Here is a 19,768-nt window from a genome sequence, read left to right as displayed (position 1 = left end):
GGGGACTCAGCGCCCGGGGGACTCAGCGCTCCGGGGCGCCGCCCTGGCTGAGCACAGCTCCTGCGGCGCCGCTCCGCGGGGCGAGGGCCGTCTCGGGGGCGGGGCGCCGTCTCGGGGACGGGGCCCCGTCGGCGCCGGCGCGCAGGTCCGCCCTGCCGCGCCGCGCCCGGATTGGCTGCGGCCGGGGGCGGGGCCCGCGGGGCATTGTGGGTCCCCCGCTCTCTCCGCCGCTCGCCATGTCGGGCTCCCCGGTGAAGCGGCAGAGGATGGAGAACGCGCTGGACCAGCTCAAGCAGGTCACCACCGTGGTGGCCGACACGGGCGACTTCCACGGTGAGGCCGCGCTGGCCCCCGCGCTCATGGGCGGGCCGCGCAGCAGGGAGAGGCTGCGGGCGCGCGGGGCGCCGGCCCGCCGGGCGGTGTGGGGAGGCGGGGGAGGGCCCGGGAGCGCGGGCGCGCGGCCGGGGGTCGCAGGGGCGGCGGCGAAGCCCGGCCACCCGGCTTCCTGGGCCGAGGAGTCTGTCCCCCTTCTCCTGGGCGCCCCTTGCCAGACGCCTCTGCGCCTCGCCCCCGCCCCGTCCCTCGTCCCCACTTCGGCCCTGCTGCTCCCCGCCCCGCTTCTCCCTTGCTCTCGGCGCCCCGTGCTCGGGCCGCTTCACCGTCGGCCGGGGCGTGGGTGCCTCAGGACCCGAACGCGCGGGGCCCGGCGCCCCCGTCCTCTCTGCGCTGCTGGAGTCCGCGGGGACCGCCAGTGGGTCAGGGGACAGTGTCTCAAGAACCTAGATTTGAAGAGCGATTCCTGGTCCGCCTTGGAGATGCGAACCACTTGTGGAGACACGGGGCAGTTTCGTTGCGCGAATGTTGAGCAGGAACACGAGTTAGTTTTGGGCCCAGGAAGACCAGACACTGCGAATGCCGCCACCTGCTTCTGAAAGCCCGTGCTGCACCCTTCCCACCCCTGCCCAGGGGACAGCTGTGCACGCTGGGGACCACGGCCGGGTGCGGGCCAGCCAGACGTTCACCGCCTGGGACCAAGGAGCCCCGGGGGTAAAGCCCCACTCACTGCAGGGAGGCAAGCAAAGCTTGCCCCAGGTTTAGGTTTTCCTGGCTTGATTCACCTTCCTAGGAGGGAACTGGGGGGCTTGGCCTTCCCATCCTCTGCAGCAGAAACCCAGACGAGGTGCCCTCCGTTCACATCCTCTGTGAACCATGAAGGCTGTCAGAGACATCGTGAAACGCTCTGGGGCTGGGAGTGCTCTGGGGCACACCGTAGGGAAGGACTTCCTCGTTTCTGCTTTCTCATGGTGACTTGAGAAACAGGCTTTATTTCCTCTTTGGTAAGAATAAGACACTATCTCACAGAGCTGAGGAAAATGAGTAAGCATATTTGGCTGCTTAAATATAAACACTGGCGATGGTGATGGGCTTGAGTCCAACCTGTACGTTAAACCAGCTGACAGAAGGTTCCCTCCTGGTCAGAGCTGGGCGCCCTGGGAAATTCCAGCTCCGGCTGACCTGCGAGGCCAGCAGCTTCTTCCCACCCGTCCCTCCCTGGTCCAGGCCTCTGGCAGTGACCTCACCAGGATAGAGGGTCTGGGAAGGTGGCTGCATGTCTTCCTGCTCCTTTTTGGTCCTAATTTGATTTGTTTTTGGCTGCACTGGGTCTCTGCTTTGCACGGGCTTTTCTCTAGTTGCGGCACGCGGGGGCTGCGCTGCAGCTGCAGTGGAGGGCCTCTCACTGTGGTGGTCTCTTGTGGAGCATGGGGTCTCGGGCTCAGGGGCTTGGTACTTACGGCTCCAGGCTCAGTACTTGTGGTGCACCAGGCTTAGTTGCCCCAGGGCGTGTGGGATCATCCAGGCCCAGGGACCGAACTCACGACCCCTGCAGTGGCAGGCAGGTTCTTACCCACTGCCTCACCAGGGAGGTCCTGGTTTGTTCCTCTTGGTGTGGAGTGTTTCCCACCTTTGCTGAGTCTGTTTTGTTTTCCTGTTGGGTCTCACTGGGCAGCAGCTGCAGGCTGGCTGGTCTTCAGGTTAACTCTAAGCCCTGACCTCTGTCACTGTAGGCCCAGCGCGTCCGGAGGCGTCGTGGGGAATGCTTGCTCCTTGTTCTCCTCTTGAGAAACGTCTGCACCCAGGTGCTGACACTGAAGGTCGCTAAGTGGATGTTCGTGACTTTATTTAAAAACACGCGTATTGATAATGCGAGCAGCACACTAGGTGTGTGTTAGCTGCTCAGTTTTGTCTGCCTCTTTGTGACCCCATGGACGGTAGCCCACCAAGCTCCTCTGTGGAATACTGGAGGGGGTAGCCATTCCCTTCCCCAGGGGATCTTCCCAACCCAGGTATCTAACCTGGGTCTCCTGCACTGTAGGCAGATTCTTTACCAGCTGTGCCACCAGAGAAGCACGTAGCTGTAGTGTCAGCTTTACGGTCACTTTATGGACTGAAGGGTCTTGCCTTCGGGGCATCATAAGCCTCTTTGAAAGTAAGTCAGAGCTGTGGATGCTCTTCCTGGCTCCCCGCCCCACGCCAGGCTTGTGTTCTGTTTAAGGGTCCCTGGAGCCTGAAGCCCGTCTCTTGACCCCAGATTTTGTTTTCATTTTGTTAAGAGTCAGCATTATCAGGGCACTGTCTTCAGCGCGTGACGCTGGGCCTCCGCACGTTTGTGTGAGCTCCACTCCGGAGCGTGCTTTCTTAACTTGTTATTTTGAAATGATTGGTAGGGTCCAGGAAGTTGCAGAATTGGCTCATAGGGTCCCACGAGCCCTTTTGCCATCACCTCCCCGGGTGTCGTGTGTGGCTGTGGTGTGATATCAGAACGGGGGACTTGCTGCCAACATGGTGCTGTGAGCAGGCTGCAGACTGGCCCTGCGTTCCCTAGTTTCCAGCTGCACAGAGGAGGGGGCGTCCTCTGTGGCGGGTTCTTACGGCCGCCAGGACAGGCAGGATATAGCTGTTCCCGGCCCCTGAGAGCCAGCTCCCTTCCCTGTTTTCCATCTCTGTAGTCTTGTCATCAGAAGATACTTTGAAAATGCTAACTTGCCAAATCAACTTACTGAACCGGCTAATCCTGGAAGCTGAGTTTTGATGAACTTGAGCTCGGCATTGCCCTGTGACAGCCGGGGCCTCGAGACTCCTGGAATTCCCGCCTGGTTATCAGGAAGGAACAAGTGTGTTAAAAGAATAGTTTGAAGGCCCGTGTCCAGCCCCTCCGCGGCTGACCTGGGCGCCAGCACCTGCGGTCGCCGTCGGTCTCCTGGTCGCCTCCCTCCCTGCTCCTTGGTGCTGGGCAGCTCTTGGCTCTTGGCACGGCTGCTCGCTGGCTTAGCCTCCAGGTTTCCTCACTGCGCTCAGCTGCCTCTTGGCCAGCCTTCCTGCATGAAGTGTGGCCGCGCCCTACTTGGCTCTGTTCCTGTGTTTAGGGCTTCAGGGGTCATCTCAGGTTTCTGGGTGAAGCGGGCTCTCCACTGACCCCTGCTTCCCACATTCGCTTCCCAGCCATCGACGAGTACAAGCCCCAGGATGCCACCACCAACCCGTCCCTGATCCTGGCCGCAGCACAGATGCCAGCCTACCAGGAGCTGGTGGAGGAGGCCGTTGCTTACGGCAGGAAGCTGGGCGGGTGAGTGCGGGGCTGTGGGTGTGGCCGGGTCTGCCCGCTTCCCACCCCTGGGGCCAGTTTGCCAGGGTTTTAGGCTCCAGGAAGGAACGCTATCTGCTTTCTTGCGGGCATCACCCACTGTGAGTAAACAGGTCACTGAGTTTTGCTGGCAGGAGCGTGTGGACAGCGCCCCAGAGTCCTCCCCCCGTTTGCAGCCGGTGTCCTCAGCCCTGGCAGCCGCAGAGCTGCTTTCTGGCACTTTGCTACCTTCTGACAGTTGTGTTGGAGTGAGAGTCACTGTCTCAGTGAGCAGTCCAGCTCATTCCGGAGCATTCACGCGTGCAGTGGTGCAGCCACAGTCCAGTCCGAGAATGTGCTCGCCTCCTAGAGTGTTCTCTCGTGCCTCCGCCTGCGACCACAGACGGGCTCTTCTCTCCATAGACTCACCTTTGCTGGGTTGCATTTTAAATGTTCATCTGGGTACTGCTCAGCTGAGAGTGGGCTCGCAGGGAACAGCGGCACCTGGCAGGAGCTGTGCCCCTGGTAGGAGCTGTGCCCGGCTGGCCTGTCCCTCTCTGGTGCCCTGTGTGCCGAGGTCAGCCGTGTGCAGGGGTGGCAGTCATGCCCGGGGCCTGCCCTGCCCCCCGCTGTGCACCCTGTGCTGGCGGCTCCCCTCGCTTCGCGATGCTCCTGGAATTGGTGGCGAGGCAGTGCCCTTAGTGATCAGCAGACTGGCCCTGCTCTCAGGCCGGAGATCTTTGTGGTCCATCTTGGAGCTGCACTGTGCCCTTTATTCATCTGCCCAGGCAGCTTCAGAGAGGTTGGGAAGAGTGTTTTGTTCAAGCCCCCAAAGATGGGAGGGCTCAGCTCAAAGGATGGAGACACTGGAGATGAGGCGGGTGTGGCCGCCCCCGTGTGAGCAGCCTCAGTGCCCGAACCAGCTGCTTCTTTGGGGAGAGGGCGGGCGCTCGAGCTCGGCCCGTCGGGGAGCTGAGGTGTCCTGTGAGCCATGTGGTGTGGCCAGAATTTAAAAAGAAAGAAAATGGATAAGACGGTCAGTTTCCTGATGTGAATTTCATCACCACTTTAAAAGTTTTTTAACAAAAAAGATGGTGGGAAAAGAATTTGGGAAGCAGGTAACAATCTTTGTAGAATCCTGTGCGTTTAAAAGTAAGCTTCTAACCTCATTTTTTTCCCTTGGAATTTCAGGTCACAAGAGGAACAGATTACAAATGCTATTGATAAACTTTTTGTGTTGTTTGGGGCAGAAATACTGAAGAAAATTCCAGGCCGCGTATCCACGGAAGTGGACGCCAGGTAAGGCCTCAGGGCCGCCGGGTGGGGGTGTCAGGAGCAGCAGCCGCTGTTGTTCCCGGCGCCACGCGCTGCTGTGGGCGCCTGGCCTCCGCCTGCGTCTGCCCCACTCAGCCGCTGCAAGCGGGCGCCGGGTCCCCCGCAGGCTCTCCTTTGACAAGGATGCGATGGTGGCCCGCGCCCGGCGCCTCATCGAGCTGTACAAGGAGGCTGGCATCAGCAAGGAGCGGATCCTGATAAAGCTCTCGTCCACCTGGGAAGGAATTCAGGCCGGAAAGTAAGTGTCCCAGTGAGCGAGGAGCTGCTGGGGCCTCTGCCCGTCCTGGGTGGGCCCCTCGGGCAGTGGGCCTGTGTGGTGCTGCTGGCAGAGGTGTCGTCTGCCAAGGACAGAGTGGGAGTCGGCTCCCCCAAGCATGCTGGGCGCGGAGGGGGCAGGCGGTCGTGGACAGGACGCTGCCCTTGCGCCCAGGCTCAGCCGTCCTGGGAGCGCCTGGCCACCCCCACGGGCCCCTGAGTTGTTACGGCCCCGCACCCTTCTGCCTCTGAACGCTTCCGCCGGTCGGGACCGCGCCGCACGTGGCCTGCGTGTGTGGCTTCCCTTGCTTGGCTTGCGTTCCAGGCTCACGTGCGCCATGCGTGTGGCGGAGCTGAGTCCCCGTAAGGAGGTCTCCCTGTGTGTGCACACCTTCCAAGCACATCCTCCCGGGGCACGTGGCTGCCCGTGTCGGATAATGCTGAGCGTGTGCCCGGGGCGCGCTCCTGTGGGCACACACCAGTGGCGGAGTTGCTGGGCGTGTGCCCGGGGTGGTCTCCTGTGGGCACACACCAGCGGTGGAATTGCTGGGCGTGTGCCCGGGACGCTCTCCTGTGGGCGCACACCAGCGGCAGAGTTGCTGGCCCAGTGCTTATGGCGTTGGCCACCGAGGTGGTGCTGTGCCCCCAAGGCTGTACTTCCTGACCGCTTCCCTGTGGCCCGGTGGCTGGGCGCCTCTGAAACCATCCACCGGGACAGGAACTCGGCTGGCAGGTGGTAGAGCGTGGCCAGGACCCCCTTCTCGTGGCCGGCCCTGACGTCATCTGGGGGACGGGCTTTCTGCAGGCTGACACAGAGGGCAGGGCCTTGGGGCCGGGAGGCTGTGGGATTGAGGCAGGATGCTGCTGTGGTTGGAGCCCGCTCCGTGATCTCCAGCCCAGAGAGATCCCTTTTTTCCTTCGGCTGTGCTGGGTCTTCACGGCTGCCTGGCTTTTCTCCAGGTGGGAGGCGGGGGCTTCGCATTGTGGCGGCTCCTCTTGTGGAGTACAGGCTCCGGTGCTCGGGGGCATGTGGGGTCTTCCCGGACCAGGGACTGAACCCGCGTCTCCTGCACTGGCCCAGCACGGAGGTTCTGTGACAAGGGAGGACTGTGTCTGCAGCTCTCAGGGGGCCTCTCACCGTGCTCCCTGTTCTGAAGTGTGGGTTTGATGAGGTCTAGTTGCCCACAAGCCGCTAGCCTGAGCTCGCCCTGGTGAACTTACGAGGGTGGGGCGCCCCGCCCCTGCCTTCCGGGGGCTGACCCGTGCGCCGTCCGTCCCCGCAGGGAGCTGGAGGAGCGGCACGGCATCCGGTGCAACATGACGCTGCTCTTCTCCTTCGCCCAGGCCGTGGCCTGCGCCGAGGCCGGCGTGACGCTCATCTCGCCCTTCGTGGGTCGCATCCTTGACTGGCACGTGGCCAACACGGACAAGAAGTCCTACGAGCCCCAGGAGGACCCTGGTCAGTGGCCTCCCCGCGGGCCGGGGCAGGGGGGTGCTGTGCCGCGTGCTTCTGGGGGGCCCCAGGACTGAGGGTCGGGCGGCACGGACGGCAGCTCCCGTGTGTCCCCCAGGAGTGAGGAGCGTCACCAAGATCTACAACTATTACAAGAAGTTCGGCTACAAAACCATCGTCATGGGCGCCTCCTTCCGCAACACGGGCGAGATCAAGGCCCTGGCTGGCTGCGACTTCCTCACCATCTCGCCCCAGCTCCTGGGGGAGCTGGTCAAGGACCACAGCAAGCTGGCGCCTGCGCTCTCGGCCAAAGCAGGTAAGACCACCCCTCCCATCTTCCGCCAGCCTCGGGCTCCGCAGGCACCGGTGCCTCGGTCCCTTGAGGCTGTGGAACCTGGAGCCTCGGGGCGGGGCTGCCTCCACCCGGCAGGGGGCCTCACTGAGCCCGCGGCCCCGGCATCTGCTCCGCAGCCCAGGCCAGTGACCTGGAGAAGATCGAGCTGGACGAGAAGGCCTTCCGCTGGCTGCACAACGAGGACCGCATGGCTGTGGAGAAGCTCTCTGACGGGATCCGCAGGTTCGCCGCGGACGCGGTGAAGCTGGAGCGGATGTTGAGGGTGAGCGCAGGGCCGGGGTTGGGACGGGCGCCTGGGCAGGAGGGGCGGGGCCACGGGCAGGAGGGGCCATGGGCCGGCAGGAGGGGCGGGGCCACAGGCAGGAGGGGCGGGGCCACGGGCAGGAGGGGCCATGGGCCGGCAGGAGGGGCGGGGCCACGGGCAGGAGGGGCGGGGCCGATGTCGGGAGGGCCCGGGGCGGGGGCGGGGCGGGGGGGGGGCGGGGCGGGGCGGGCTGCCTGGCGGGCGCACCGGCTCACACCACTCGTTTCCAGGAACGGATGTTCAGCGCAGAGAATGGAAAATAGCGCGGCACTCGAGGCTGGACCACGGATCTGTGCGTCTCTGAATTGGCGCCTAATTGCACATGCTTTGTGATGAATCTTGGATTTTTTTTTTTACTAATTGGAGCGGGGACGAATCATAGATTTCTGATTTATGTGAAAATTTGCTCAGCGCATTAAAGGCCTCACTTTTCCTGGCTGTCTCCTTCCTGGGGCCTGATGAAGGCAGGATTAGGTCAGCAGCCCCATGGGGACCCCCAGTCAGTGGTGACAGCCCCTCGTCTGCTGCTGGCCAGTGACCTGAGAGCTTCGACTCTGAAGGCGGGGACCCCGAAGCTTCTAAGCTGTGCCTGCAGAGCTGGGCGGGGGGGTGCTGCCCTGGCGGAGAGGCCTGCTGTGGGGACACGCGGCTCCCCTGCCTCGGCCACGCTGCCCAGACTTTCCTTTGGCCCAGGTGCCTTTGGGGGTGGTGGTGCCACCTTGTGGGGACAGCGTGACACATTCGGGCCTCAGCTTCCGGGCCTCACGCCCGAGCGCAGGCGGGCAGCTTGTGCCTTGCTGCACCATCTGGATTTTGCAATGGGCATGCTGCACTGTGGAGGGCTTGGCAGTGGGTAGTGACGGGGGCCCGCTGGGGAGCCCTTCTTCTCCCTGTGACCAGCCCGAGTTTCTGGAACTGAAAGAGGGTCGGCGCGGGGCCTGGGGGAGGCCGGGTCTGGGGGTCGGCGTGGGCGGGTGGGGGGGCCCTGGGAGCAGGACAGGGTGGCTGGGCGTCCAGGTCTGCACCAGGGGAGCCAGGTGTCGGGATGGGCCTGTGGGACACACTTCAGGTCTGGATGTGCACACTGTCCTCCCTAGGGGCCCTGCCAGGCCGGGCTTGTCCCCCATAGCTCCATGCAGGGCAGCCCGGCCCCTGGGAGTGTGCCTCTGGAGCTGCCCTCCCAGGAGCAGGAGCAGTGCTGGGTGGGCAGGGCTCAGGGCAGGCACCACGCTGCCAGTGTGCTGGCAGGGCAGGTCTTCCCCAGCCCCCTGCCAGCTGCCTCGCCAGCTTGGGTCAGAGGGCCACGGCTTCCTGCAAGCCCTCAGCGACACCCCAGACTCCGTGCACCGAGCTGGTGAACAAGCTGTGTCCTAGGAGGTGGAAGTCGCCAGGCCGCCTGGCCCAGGGCCTTGGTGCAGACAGTGGGTACAGCTGACACGTGACGCCCACCTGCTCACGGGCCCGACCCCCTGCAGCCAGCGCTGTGGGACACACTGGCCCCCGACCCTCCCACAAAGGGCCAGTCCACCGTGAATCTCCTGGACGCCTCATCGGGTGTCCACTGGGCACGATGTGAATACTGTCCGTTAAGAAGGTTCCTTTCACGTAAGCTACGACTCATCGAAAACAGCACCGGACAGCCACACACCGTTTTCGTGGACTTGGAGCTCAGGGTCTGTTTTCAACACTGAGCATGTGGGAAACCCCACGGGGCCTCCTGCTGGATCCTGGGCCACGGCCCCCACCCCAGCGCCCCGGGCATGGAGACCGGGCCACGTGGGGCCAGCAAAGAAGGCTGGGCAGGGCCCTGCCCCGCAGAGCCCACCCAGGTCAGGTACGGACACAGAAGATGGCCCTAAGGCGTCACCATTTTTCTCTTTATTTGCGTTACCATTTTAAAAACACTTTTGTCCAGCTAGGTCCGTCACCAACTGGTGCCACACATGGGATGGCTGGTGAGGGGGCCCAGGCCCAGGGTGCGGAGGCCAGCAGGTGTCTGGAGCCGCCAGCAGAGAGGGGCGCGTACAGGGCACGGCCTGGTCTGCAGCGCTGGGACTGAGACGCCTAGCCGCCTCCCTCCTCCTCCCTTCCAAGGGGCTGGCCAGGGCAGAGCCAGGCGGGGAGAGGAGACACACATGGGGCAGGGCAGCTCCGGGGCCCACCTGTGGGCCCCAGGCTGGACAGGCGCCCTGAGAAGCTGGAGAGCGCCCAGGCTGCACTGGAGTCTGCTGGCTGGACAACCACCTGGCAACCCAGGGCCGTCCGCCACCCCAGGCCAGCGGCCGCACTCCAAGAGGAGCTCAGGGCCCTGCTGCGCCCACCCCGAAGCAGGCCTGGCCATCGGGACCCGGACGCCACTCAGCAGGGTGGCTGCGGGCGCTGTCCACAAGCTTCACTCCCAACGTTGGAGGGGACGTGCAGACGCCGCAGCGTCCGCCTGAGTCCACCCCAGCCTTACGTGGGGTTGCCATCATGTTGAAACAGCGCTCCAGGCTAGCGTCAGCCCCCACCAAGGACCAAAGGGGTGGGCAGACCACAGGGAAGCCAGGAACAGGACCCCTGGGTCCTGGTCAGCAATCGCCCCAGCTTCCAGGAAGGCTCTGCGTCCCCCAGGGACCCCACAGCTGACTGTGGAGCACTCGGGGTGCTCGGGGCCCACGGACAGCCCGCTCAGCACTCCCTACCCCTCCCCAGGGAGACCCACCACAGTCACTGGCTCGGCCCATCCCCCAAGGCCGACCCCTTCAGGGAGGATCCTCAGAGCACCCCAGGAATTCCACCAGGGGCCAGGCAGGCCGGGTGTCACGAGGCAGGGTCTCGGGGGACACCCAGGACATCTGGAGGTGGCGGCATCTGCTCGGGGCCTGCTCACTTCCTGCGGGGTAGATGCCAGTTCAGACACAGGGGCCGGGCACCAGGCGGGCCCCACCGCCACCCGCGGCCCCTCACCGGCTGCCACAGAGGAAAAGCAGGTTCTGCACGGCAGGGACGGTGGAGCCGGCGTTCTGCCCGGTGACCAGGTGCCGGTCCAGCACCACGTGCAAGGCGTCAGGCTCGCTGGCTGCAAGGAACCCAAGCGCCGGGGCCTCAGGCTGCGAGCGGGGCGCCCCGAAACCCCGCCGCCCTGCCCCGCCGCCCCAGCTGGGGCTCGCGACCAGGGTTCCCACGGCCCCCTGGATGCTCAGCCCGGCCGCTCACCGCTGAAGCAGGCCCCTGCGTCCTTCACGAAGTCCTCCACGACCAGGGGCAGGTGGGCGAAACCCGGCGCCCGTACTAGCTCATACACGGAGGGCTGTGGGGCCAGGGCAGTGCCCAGGGTCAGGGGGCTGTGGCCACCCCCAGGCGCTGCCCGTGGGGAGGGGTCCACTGCAGGGGCGAAGCTTCCCGGGTCCTCCCCAGCATCAGGACACGGGGCCACCAGAAAGGTCCAAGCAGGTGAGTTCAGGGCCGAGGGTCGGGCACGGAGCCTGACAAGGGGGTGTGGCGGTGCCCCTGGAGGAGCCCCCCCAGACCCACCCCAGGACCTGCGAGCAGCCACCCACTCAATGGGGCTCGAGGGACCCCGGCGGCAAGCCCCCTGCGCCACGCTGGGCCAACAACTGCTGCCCCCCCAAGGGCCCCGCCTGTCCGTGCACTCACCCCGGTGACACTGTAGCCTTGGAACACCCAGGACCTGTCCTCGCTGGTGGCGCAGCAGAGGGCGGCCACGCCGTGGCCCACAGCACAGATGGGCTCTGCAAGCAGGCCAGTGCGTGCTCGACGCCGCAGCCGCCCAGACCCCAGCGACACCCTACCTCCTGGCCCTCCACACAAGGTGAGTTTGTTCAGAGCTCAGATCCCCTCAAGCTGGTCAGGGGCTGAGAACCAGGCTCAGTGGGAGGAAGATGGCTGCTGGGTCCACCCGTCACACGGGAGCACCGCCCTCTGCCTGTCAGAGCCGCCTGACTCGGCCTCTGGGCAGCGCCTAGAGCCCCCTCCTCTGAATGCAGTCGGTAGCGGGGCAGGGGGACCCCGGCCCTCTGCTCAACCCCAGGCCCCTGGCTCCAAGCCCCCGTCTCAGAGGGCAGGCTGGCACAAGTGCGTTCCCACGGCTGAGTGCCCGGACAAGCACTGCCCATGGACAGGGAGGCCCCGTTTCCACCAACAAAGGACGCTGTGTACAGCCTTGGGTTTGCCCACTCGTCCTGACGCCAGGCCAGGGCAGTGTGCCACGTCCCCTTGGAGCAGACACGTCTCCTCAGGGCAGTTTTCCCAGCCCCTGCCCCCCGGCCACCCACATACCCCACCAGGAACCAAGCCAGCATCCTGCCTGCCCATCTTGCAGGGGGTGGGGCTCCCAGCCCACAGCCCCCAAGGGAACCAGGCTGAGGCACCACAGGGGCAAGTCGGGAGGCCGGCGGTGGAAGGGATGCCCACCTTTGTGTGTGTGTATACGCGTGTATACGCGCTGAGTAAACCTGTCCACTGGTCGGGACCACGGCGCCCCACACTGACCCTAGGCAGCTCCTGCAGTGACTCGGCATTCCCACCAAAACCTGAGCCCCAATGAGGCCCACGACACCACCTCCCGCACCCCCTCAGGCACTCCTCCCTGTCGGCGGGGTCCCATCTTCCCTGGATCTCACGCCACCCCCCAACCCCGGGCCCGAGGCACCTACTGCTCTCAGAGTGGAAGTGCTGCAGGATGCGAGCCAGGGACCCGCTGCTGGCCAGGTCCACCAGGGCCCCAGGGCAGCTGGGGATCAGCAGGGCGTGGTAGCGGGCTCCTGGGGGACCACAGCCCAGTCAGTCACGGACGGCGGAGCCAGCAGCCGGCCCCTCTCCGCTCCTGCTGCCCCCACCGGCTGAGGCTCCCGAGGCCCGCAAACCACCCGAGTGCCTGCCAGCTCCCTCCCCTGCTGGGAGCTCTGGCCACCGGACGGGACGTGGCCCAGATGGCCACGGTGCTCCACGGCAAGCCCCGGAATGCTCCAGGAAGGCGAGAAAGTAGTTTGGGGTCAGGACCCAGCAGGAACCGCACCCCCCAAGGCCCTCCCAGGCCCCACACCGTCAATAGACTCCAGCTTGGCGGGGCTGGCGTAAGCTTTGAGGCGGAAGTCCTGCACCCAGCGCGCGTTGCTCTCGTTCACGTCGACGAAGTCCATGGGCTTCCCCTGTGGGAGCCCAGAGGCCAAGGGTCAGCACCTCACCCCCTGCTACTGGCACACGGAGGCTCCAGGAAACTGACAAGGGCTGGGACCCCCGGCAGCCCCTCGGGACAAAGACGCCGTCAGCTCAGCCCCTCAGCCCCTGCAGGCCACAGTCCCCGCCCGACGAGTGGAGGCAGGCGTCCCAGGAGCCTCTGGGGAGACTCAGCACAGAGCCCCTGGGGTCTGGGCCCCTAGGCCCCTCCACGAATGGCGTCACTCTCCTGGAGACACGGGCTCTCCTGGAGACAGGGGCGCGGGACTCACCCCAGGGGTGGCCACTTGCAGGCTGAAGGCAGCGCTGGCCAGCGTGAAGCAGTGCAGGAAGGACTGGGCCGACACGCCTGCGAGGAGACGCAGCCCGGTCGGTTCGGGGCTTCTCCCGGCCTGGGGAGCAGCCACTCACCCCACCTCACCCAGGGCCCACCCCGCACGTGGCTGGGGCAGCAGTTGCAGCCCCCTGGCCCCCTCATCCCCTGAAGGGGGTCTCTCTCTCCCCCCAGCCTGACCACTACAGGCCTTTTCCAGAAGGCGAAGCCAAGTGTGAGGGTCCCGAGGCCCGCAAACCACCTGTGTGCCTGCCAGCTCCCTCCCCTGCTGGGAGCTCTGGCCACCGGACGGGACGTGGCCTGGATGGCCACACTCCCTCACCAGGGACTGAGACCGCCACACACCTACCGATTTCAGCCGGGGGAGGGGAGGGGGGCAGTGATAGAGGCCTGTGCCTCTGGAGGCGGGGCCGCGGCCTGTGTCCGTGGGGAAGGGGGGTGCCTGCGGGATCGGGGCGGTGGGCTCCTTCCCCCACAGAGCTCCTGGGTCCTGCACGCCACCCCAGCCCTGGTGCTGTGCCCTGCCCTCTTTGCGGACCCAGGAGGAAGGCTCCCCACTCCTGGGGGCTGAGGCTCCATCACAGACACCTGCTTCTAAAGGGACCTGAACTGTGTCCTTCCGCCTTTAGCTTAATCAGGGGACTCCACCCTGAACCTCACCTTGGACCTCACCTCTCTCCAGTCTGCGGATCGGCGCATGCACACTGTAGACAGTCTGCATATCTGGCAAAGGCAATCTCCCCGGTTCTGCCTGGTTCCTCCAGCCCCCTCTACCCCACCTGCTTTGGCCCAGGGTCCGCGGAAGGGCCTACTCTTCCTGCCCACAGAGCCCAGCAGCCTTTCAGAGCTGTGCCCCCAATCCATGTCCTCAACATCCCTCCCCGGGGGCACACCCAGGCCGGCGCGACCCCTCCTCACCATTACCTTGCTCCCAGCAGTCACCCACGACTCCAGGACTGAACCCCACTCTCAGTGGCTCAGCCGTGACCTCTCCACGGGAGGTGGTGCCCCTCAGTGTCTCCGTTCTGGGGGGCAGCTCAGGGGCCCTGCCTGGTGCTCAGCACACTGCGACCCCGTGTCCCGCTGCCCTCGCTCTCCCGCCCACTTGGGCAGCGGCTGAAGTCAGGCCGGAGGCAGGCTCCGGAGCGGGACCCCGGGACCCGCCTGGGCGCCCCGCCTCCCCGCCGATCGACCTCCTAGCGGAAGCCGAGGCGCCCGGCGCCGCCGCCCGCCGGCCCGGAGCACCCGAGGCCTCGGCCGAGAGGCCGCGCTCGTGGGCGGGGCCCGGCCGCCCGGCTCCCCTCGCACCTTCACCCGGGACCCAGCCGGGGGGCGCGGCCCGCGCACCGCAGGGCCCCGGGACAGTCCCCCCACCCCCGCGTCCCCGGGCGGCGGCCGGGCGCACTGGCCAGCCCGCAGCGAGCACCACCGCGGGCCGCTCTCCACGAGCCGGAGCGCTCGCGGCCCCGACCCCGCCGTCGCGAGCCTCACCTTCCGCGGCGCCGCTGGCCACGAGGAGGCAGGCGGGCCGGCTCGGGAGCCGCTCGGACGCCATGGCGTGTCTGCGGGGGGGCCGGCCCGACTGCGCGTGCGCGGGGCGGCGGGGCGCGTGCGCGGGGCGCGCTTCCGGGCGGAGTCACGCGCCGCGCGGCCTGGGGGCGGGGCTGAGCGGCGCTGGCCCCGCCTCCTCCCACCCCCAGCTCGATTCCGGGTCAGGTCGGCCGCCCGCCGCGGGCAACTGAGCCCTTGGGCGCGCTCCCGGACCGCGTCCGCGTCGTGGCCCCGGGGGTCCGCAGACAGGTCTGAGCTGGGCTGCGGGACCGCAGCGGCACGGAGCAGACTCCTAGCCCGACCCCCGCTCGCGGTCGTCGGGAACACGGTTCCTGACCCTCCCGAAACCCAGGTCGGGGCCGCGGGCCAGCCTGCAAGGAATGCGTCCCGCGCGGCCTTTGACACCTTGCAGGACGTGGCAGCGGCGGTAGCATGCGGCCTCCCCGTCCAGAAGCCTCACTCTGGGCCCGGCAGTGGTCCGTCTGTCGGTGTCCAATGGGGCGGACACCCACAAGGTGACCTGTCAGGGCGATTGAGCTGCCCCCCGGGTGGACTGGGAGTCTCGCTGCCCCTTCCTGAGCAGGCGCTCGTACCAGGGAGTGGCCACCACCCTCACATGGGAGGGGGCAGCGGTGAAGAGGTGCCTGTTACTCAGGCCTGGCCCTGAGGCCAGCACCTGGGCCAGGTGGCCAGGCGCACCTGGGCATGATGGCTGGTGCTGCAGCAGGGCAGCCCAGGCCCAGTGACTGTCTCCTGGCCCATCGCTCAGTCTAGAGGCGAGAAGAAGGGGCTCCCCCTTCAGAGCCCCCATCCCATCCTGCTGAGCCCCCTCCCACAGTTGTTGCCCCGGGTCACACCTGATGTGTGAGCTCACCTGCCTCCCCCTGGGCATCACCTACAGGCTGTGCCAGTTCCTGATCATCAGCTGAGTGCCCAGTGGAACAGTAGGAGGTAGGGCAGGCCTCGGGGCTGGGCACGAGGGCTCTGCTGTTGGGGCTGTGACGCCCTTGAACCTGGGCTCTTGCAGGTGCTGGGGCCCCCGAGGCACAAAGTCCCTGGGGACCAAAGGTCATGTTTTCCTGCGACAGCGTTTTATTCCTGTCCCTAGAACCTGCTCACCCTTGAAGCCAAGAACGGGTGACTGGGGGGCCATTTCTGGGGGACTTTCTGCCCGGTGGGGCTGGCCAGTGCCTCAGGTCTCCTCTGCTTTCTCCCCTGGAAACTTCCTCTTTTCAAAGCACATCTGAGCCTTTCCCCGGGAGCCATTTCACTTCCTATTTCTATCTTCCAAATGCTGGAACCCACCTCTCTGCCTGTCAAACTCCTAACCATCCCTCAAAGCCCATGGGCACCAAGGCACTGTCTACCCAATACTCCCTTCCTGAGAATACCCCATGCAAGGACTTCCCTGAGTGCCCCTTTGTTATCTCAGTCGGCCTGCTGGGTGGGCCTCCCACACAGGGACTTGGGATCGAGGCTCTCTCAGGGAGGGTGTGTCATGGGCAGCCCAGCTTCCCAAACAGGCAGCAGAGGGCCAGGAAGCGTCCCACTTCCCTTCAGTGGTCAAGCTTCTCGCTCCGGGCTCTCTTTTGGCTGGGGTTGGGCTGGGAGGCCTCCATAGGCTTAGATCCCAAGCACCTGTGGGTTGTGCTGCAACGGCCCCTGAACCTAGGACTGCCAAGGCCATGCCTGCCGGCTGGGCACAGGGCCCCTGCACCTGGAGCGGGAGCGTCGGCAGGGCTGTTGAGAGCGCGGAGCTGCTGGTTCCACTGCTGACCCCAGGCTGCCAGCGCCTGGCCAGCAGCTGCCAGGCAGTGGCATTTTGTGGCCTGGAGTGGGGTGATGTGAAAGGGAGGCAGGCCCTGTCCCAGTCTGGCCTATCCCAGGGCCCAGGACATCAGGACAGGGAGCGACAGAGGCCTGGGAGGGTCCAGAGGAGCGTCTGAAGGGGATTCCCTGCAAACACACCTCCAGGTCCTACAGAGCTGGACGGGGAGCCGGCGTGGATCCCAGGGGCATCTCCTGAGTGCTCTCTGCAACACGACAGGTGTGCGCTGCCCTCCAGCCAGGACAGGGGCTGCTCTCGGAGGGCAAGTGGAGGCATGGGGCTCTCGTCTGCTCGGCGGCCCTCTGACAGCCAGCGCGGCTCCACGGTCTGAAGGCCCCGGACGGGAAGCGCAGGCAGAATGGGGTTGGTCCCTGGGAAGCCGGGAGCCTCTGCCTGCCTGCCCTTTCACCTCCCTGAGGGCAGGGAGCCATGGCCAGGGCGGGGCTGGAGGCGCAGGAGTCCAGGCCCCACTCGGCATCCACGGGACGGTCCAGAGCAGTGGGTCGCCGGCCAGCTCTGCCCTCCCCAGGCCTCTGCCACTCTGCCCTGGAAAAGAGGTTCTGGAGGCCCCTACCTGGCCTGAAGCACCAGCCCAGCCCACCCCCCGCTGCACCAAGAATGAGGTCCCGGGCCCCCAAAAGGGGGCTGCACACTCAGGGGAGGAGAGGGCTCTAGAGAGGAAAGCAGCCTGGACCCCCACAGGCACCGTCTGCATCCCTGCGCAGTGACCCCACGTGCGACCCAGCTTCCCCTGCCGGCCCGCCGACGGGGCCTCTGGCCCTGGGCATGCTGCTACCGGCTGAGTTCTCCTGGCTTTCAGAGGTCCTTGTAAGCCTGCGTGGGATTTGCAGTGTGAGCTTCTTATATACGGAGCACTTTTTATATCTGGTGTTTTGTTCAGATCTCAAGAGTGGTGCTGTAGGAATGGTCACTGGTCAGCAGGGCTTCCCTGGCGGCTCAGCTGGTAAAGTTCCACCTGCAATTGTGGGAGACCTGGTGTTCGATCCCTGGGTTGGCAAGATCTCCTGGAGAAGGGAAAGGCTCCCCACTCCAGTATTCTGGCCTGGAGAATCCCATGGACTGCATAGTCCATGAGGTCGCACGGAGGACACAGCTGAGCGGCTTTCATTTTCACTGGGCGTCCCCAAGAGGTTTTATTTTTTTATCGTTTGGAGGCATCCCTACCTTCCTCAAGCTTAGGAATGCTATGAACCAGAAGCTGAGGGGCTTCCCTGGTAAGAATCCACCTTGCAACACAGGGGATGCCAGTTTGATCCCTGGTCCAGGAAGATTCCACAACGTCATGGGGCACCTAAGCCCGCAAGCCACAGCTATGAAACCTGCATGGGCTGGAACCTGTGGTCGGAAACCAGAGAAGCCGCTGCAACGGGAAGCCAGCCCACCGCAGCTAAGAGAGAGAAAGCCCACGCGGAGCAACAAAGACCCAGCACAGCCATAGGCACGTAAATACGTATACACACACTTTATTTTTTGTTTTCATTTTTTAAATATTTTTTGATGTGGACCATTTTTAAAGTCTTTTTATTGAATTTGTTAGAATATTGTTTCTGCTTTATGTTTTGGTTTTCCGGCCACAAGGCATATGGGATCCTAACTCCCTGGCCAGGGATTGAACCTGCACGCCTTGCGTCGGAAGGTGAAGTCTTAACCACTGGACCACCAGGGAAGGCCCCGTGTACATACACTTTAAAAGCTGAGCCTCAGAACCTCATGGCACCCTGGGACCTCAGCTGCCCAATTCTAACATTCCCCGCAAGGGGCCACCAGTAACTGAGCATGCGTGGAAATTAGACGAAATAAGGAAACGAGAGAAGCGAAGCATCCCTAAAGCTTAGATGCTGTGTTTCTCTCAGTGAAAGTGAAAGCCGCTCAGTTGTGTCCTCCGTTGACCCCATGGGATTCTCCAGGCCAGAATACTGGAGTGGGGAGCCTTTCCCTTCTCCAGGGGATCTTGCCAACCCAGGGATCGAACAGCAGGTCTCTCGCATTGCAGACGGGAACAAGAGATTACAAAGTAGTGTCTCAAAAGTACAGTGTGGCCTGGAGGCGGGTGCAGGCAGACGCAGGCCCAGGGCAGACCCTGGCTGTGTGCGGAGTGACAGCGGGAGCCAGAGTCACCACGAGGCTGAGGGGACCCTGGCCCCCTTCATCTCTGGTGGCAGAGAAGCGCCACGAGCTCCTCCGCTCAGTCCCCACGAAACCCGAGGTTCAGATGGGTTAAAGTCCTTGCTGTGAGTAAGTGCCAAAAGTGTTAGATTAGAAAAGATTCCAGAAGGTTAGACAGTAAAGGGATCAACGGTTATGTGTGAAAACTTGAGATGTGGGGACTTCTAGACACAGGAAACAGATGCAGGCCAGCCACTGAATGCAGATAAGTGCCATTTGGCAAAGGCTCGGAATACGAGGCACATAAGGAAACGCACGCGGGAGCGCCCTGTGGTTAGAGCTCTGCGCTTTCACTGCCTCGGCCAGGGTTCATACCTGGTCAACCTTTGGTCGGGGAACTAAGATCTCCCAGGCCCTGCATCTGGACCAAAAAAACAAACAAACAAAAAATCCTCCAAATAAATGACAAGAAGGCCTCTCGTCTGCAGAAAACCAGGTAAGCGGCAGCAACAGAAGAATCAGTAAAGGCGACGCCTGGACAGCCAAGGACTCAGTGAGCAGCGGCGGTTGGGTCCGTGCAGCCGAAACGACCCAAGGTGGCCCCTCTCAGATGGGCTGTCAACCTCAGAGGCTTCGCCCGCTCCCGTGTCACTGGGTGAGAGGCACGCTTCTCTCCCGGCCGCCCCACAGGCGTGAGACACGGCCGCCGAGTTTAAGGGGCACACCATGCAGCCCAGCCGCCCCACCTCTGAGCAGGTCCCCGAGTGAGCTGTGTGCTGGGCCCACAGTCGTCGCAGCCAACAAGTGGAGGCAACTCAGCGCCCATCAGCGAACGATGCGTCCACAAAATCTGGTCCACGCGCAGGGTGGGACTTAGAAGGAAGGAAATCCTGACACAGGCTACACCATGGATGACCCTTGAGAATGTGACGCTCAGAGAAATAAGCAGACACAGAAGGACAAATCCTGTCTGACTCCATTCACCTGAGGTCGCCCACAGAGACAGAACGAACAGGTGTTTAACGGGGACAGAGGGTCAGTTTGGGAAGAGGAATCGTTTCCGAGGGCCGATGGGGTGACGCTCCCATAATGTGAATGTGCTTAGGGCCCAGGACCTGTGCGCCCTCAGGGTTAAGATAAAATGGGGGAAACAGTGGAGACAGTGGCTGACTTTATTTTTCTGGGCTCCAAAATCACTGCAGATGGTGACTGCAGCCATGAAATTAAAAGATGCTTACTCCTCGGAAGGAAAGTTATGACCAACCTAGTCAGCATATTAAAAAACAGAGACGTTATTTTGCCAACTAAGGTCCATCTAGTCAAGGCTATGGTTTTTCCAGTGGTCATGTGTGGATGTGAGAGTTGGACTATAAAGAAAGCTGAGCGCCAAAGAATTGATGCTTTTGAACTGTGGTGTTGGAGA

At 64.0% G+C, this 19,768-nt stretch overlaps 2 protein-coding genes across 4 annotated transcripts; one reads left to right on the top strand and one right to left on the bottom strand.

The window, feature by feature from the left end:
* The first annotated feature begins 203 nt into the window (after window positions 1-203).
* On the top strand, window positions 204-7,757 carry TALDO1 (transaldolase 1). The gene is made up of 8 exons (XM_027959982.2): window positions 204-333; window positions 3,502-3,625; window positions 4,814-4,921; window positions 5,064-5,195; window positions 6,496-6,671; window positions 6,784-6,981; window positions 7,137-7,282; window positions 7,555-7,757. The coding sequence occupies exons 1-8, from the start codon at window positions 237-239 to the stop codon at window positions 7,585-7,587; spliced, it is 1,014 nt and encodes a 337-aa protein (XP_027815783.1). The 5' UTR covers window positions 204-236; the 3' UTR covers window positions 7,588-7,757.
* Window positions 7,758-9,180: 1,423 nt separating this feature from the next.
* On the bottom strand, window positions 9,181-15,390 carry GATD1 (glutamine amidotransferase class 1 domain containing 1). Of its 3 annotated transcripts, XM_027959990.2 has the most exons (8): window positions 14,331-14,403; window positions 12,778-12,854; window positions 12,372-12,477; window positions 11,983-12,090; window positions 10,964-11,058; window positions 10,523-10,616; window positions 10,274-10,385; window positions 9,181-10,199 (listed from the first exon to the last, which is right to left on the bottom strand). In XM_027959990.2, the coding sequence occupies exons 1-8, from the start codon at window positions 14,392-14,394 to the stop codon at window positions 10,193-10,195; spliced, it is 663 nt and encodes a 220-aa protein (XP_027815791.1). In that variant the 5' UTR covers window positions 14,395-14,403; the 3' UTR covers window positions 9,181-10,192. The 3 variants fall into 3 exon arrangements, with proteins under 3 accessions (XP_027815791.1, XP_042093737.1, XP_027815792.1); XM_042237803.2 differs by lacking the exon at window positions 14,331-14,403 and adding an exon at window positions 15,265-15,390 and having other exon boundaries at window positions 9,181-10,385; XM_027959991.2 differs by having other exon boundaries at window positions 9,181-10,385.
* Window positions 15,391-19,768: the final 4,378 nt, after the last annotated feature.

The sequence above is a fragment of the Ovis aries genome, chromosome 21 (assembly GCF_016772045.2).
Source record: "Ovis aries strain OAR_USU_Benz2616 breed Rambouillet chromosome 21, ARS-UI_Ramb_v3.0, whole genome shotgun sequence".
Lineage (NCBI taxonomy): Eukaryota > Metazoa > Chordata > Mammalia > Artiodactyla > Bovidae > Ovis > Ovis aries.
Note: the sequence above shows the minus strand (reverse complement) of the source record. Positions and strands in the feature narration are given on the sequence as shown.

Bases quoted from the DNA above. Each gene is read 5' to 3' on its own strand.
- GATD1 (XM_027959990.2), bottom strand. From the start codon at position 14,394: ATGGCGTCCGAGCGGCTCCCGAGCCGGCCCGCCTGCCTCCTCGTGGCC. The intron at 10,617-10,963 runs GTGAGTGCACGG...CTGGCCCCACAG, and splicing joins AAGGCTACAGTGTCACCGGG to CCCTCCGTGTATGAGCTAGT. The intron at 10,386-10,522 runs GTGAGCGGCCGG...GGTTCCTTGCAG, and splicing joins CGCAGGGGCCTGCTTCAGCG to CCAGCGAGCCTGACGCCTTG.
- TALDO1 (XM_027959982.2), top strand. From the start codon at position 237: ATGTCGGGCTCCCCGGTGAAGCGGCAGAGGATGGAGAACGCGCTGGAC. The intron at 4,922-5,063 runs GTAAGGCCTCAG...GGTCCCCCGCAG, and splicing joins TCCACGGAAGTGGACGCCAG to GCTCTCCTTTGACAAGGATG. The intron at 5,196-6,495 runs GTAAGTGTCCCA...CCGTCCCCGCAG, and splicing joins GAAGGAATTCAGGCCGGAAA to GGAGCTGGAGGAGCGGCACG.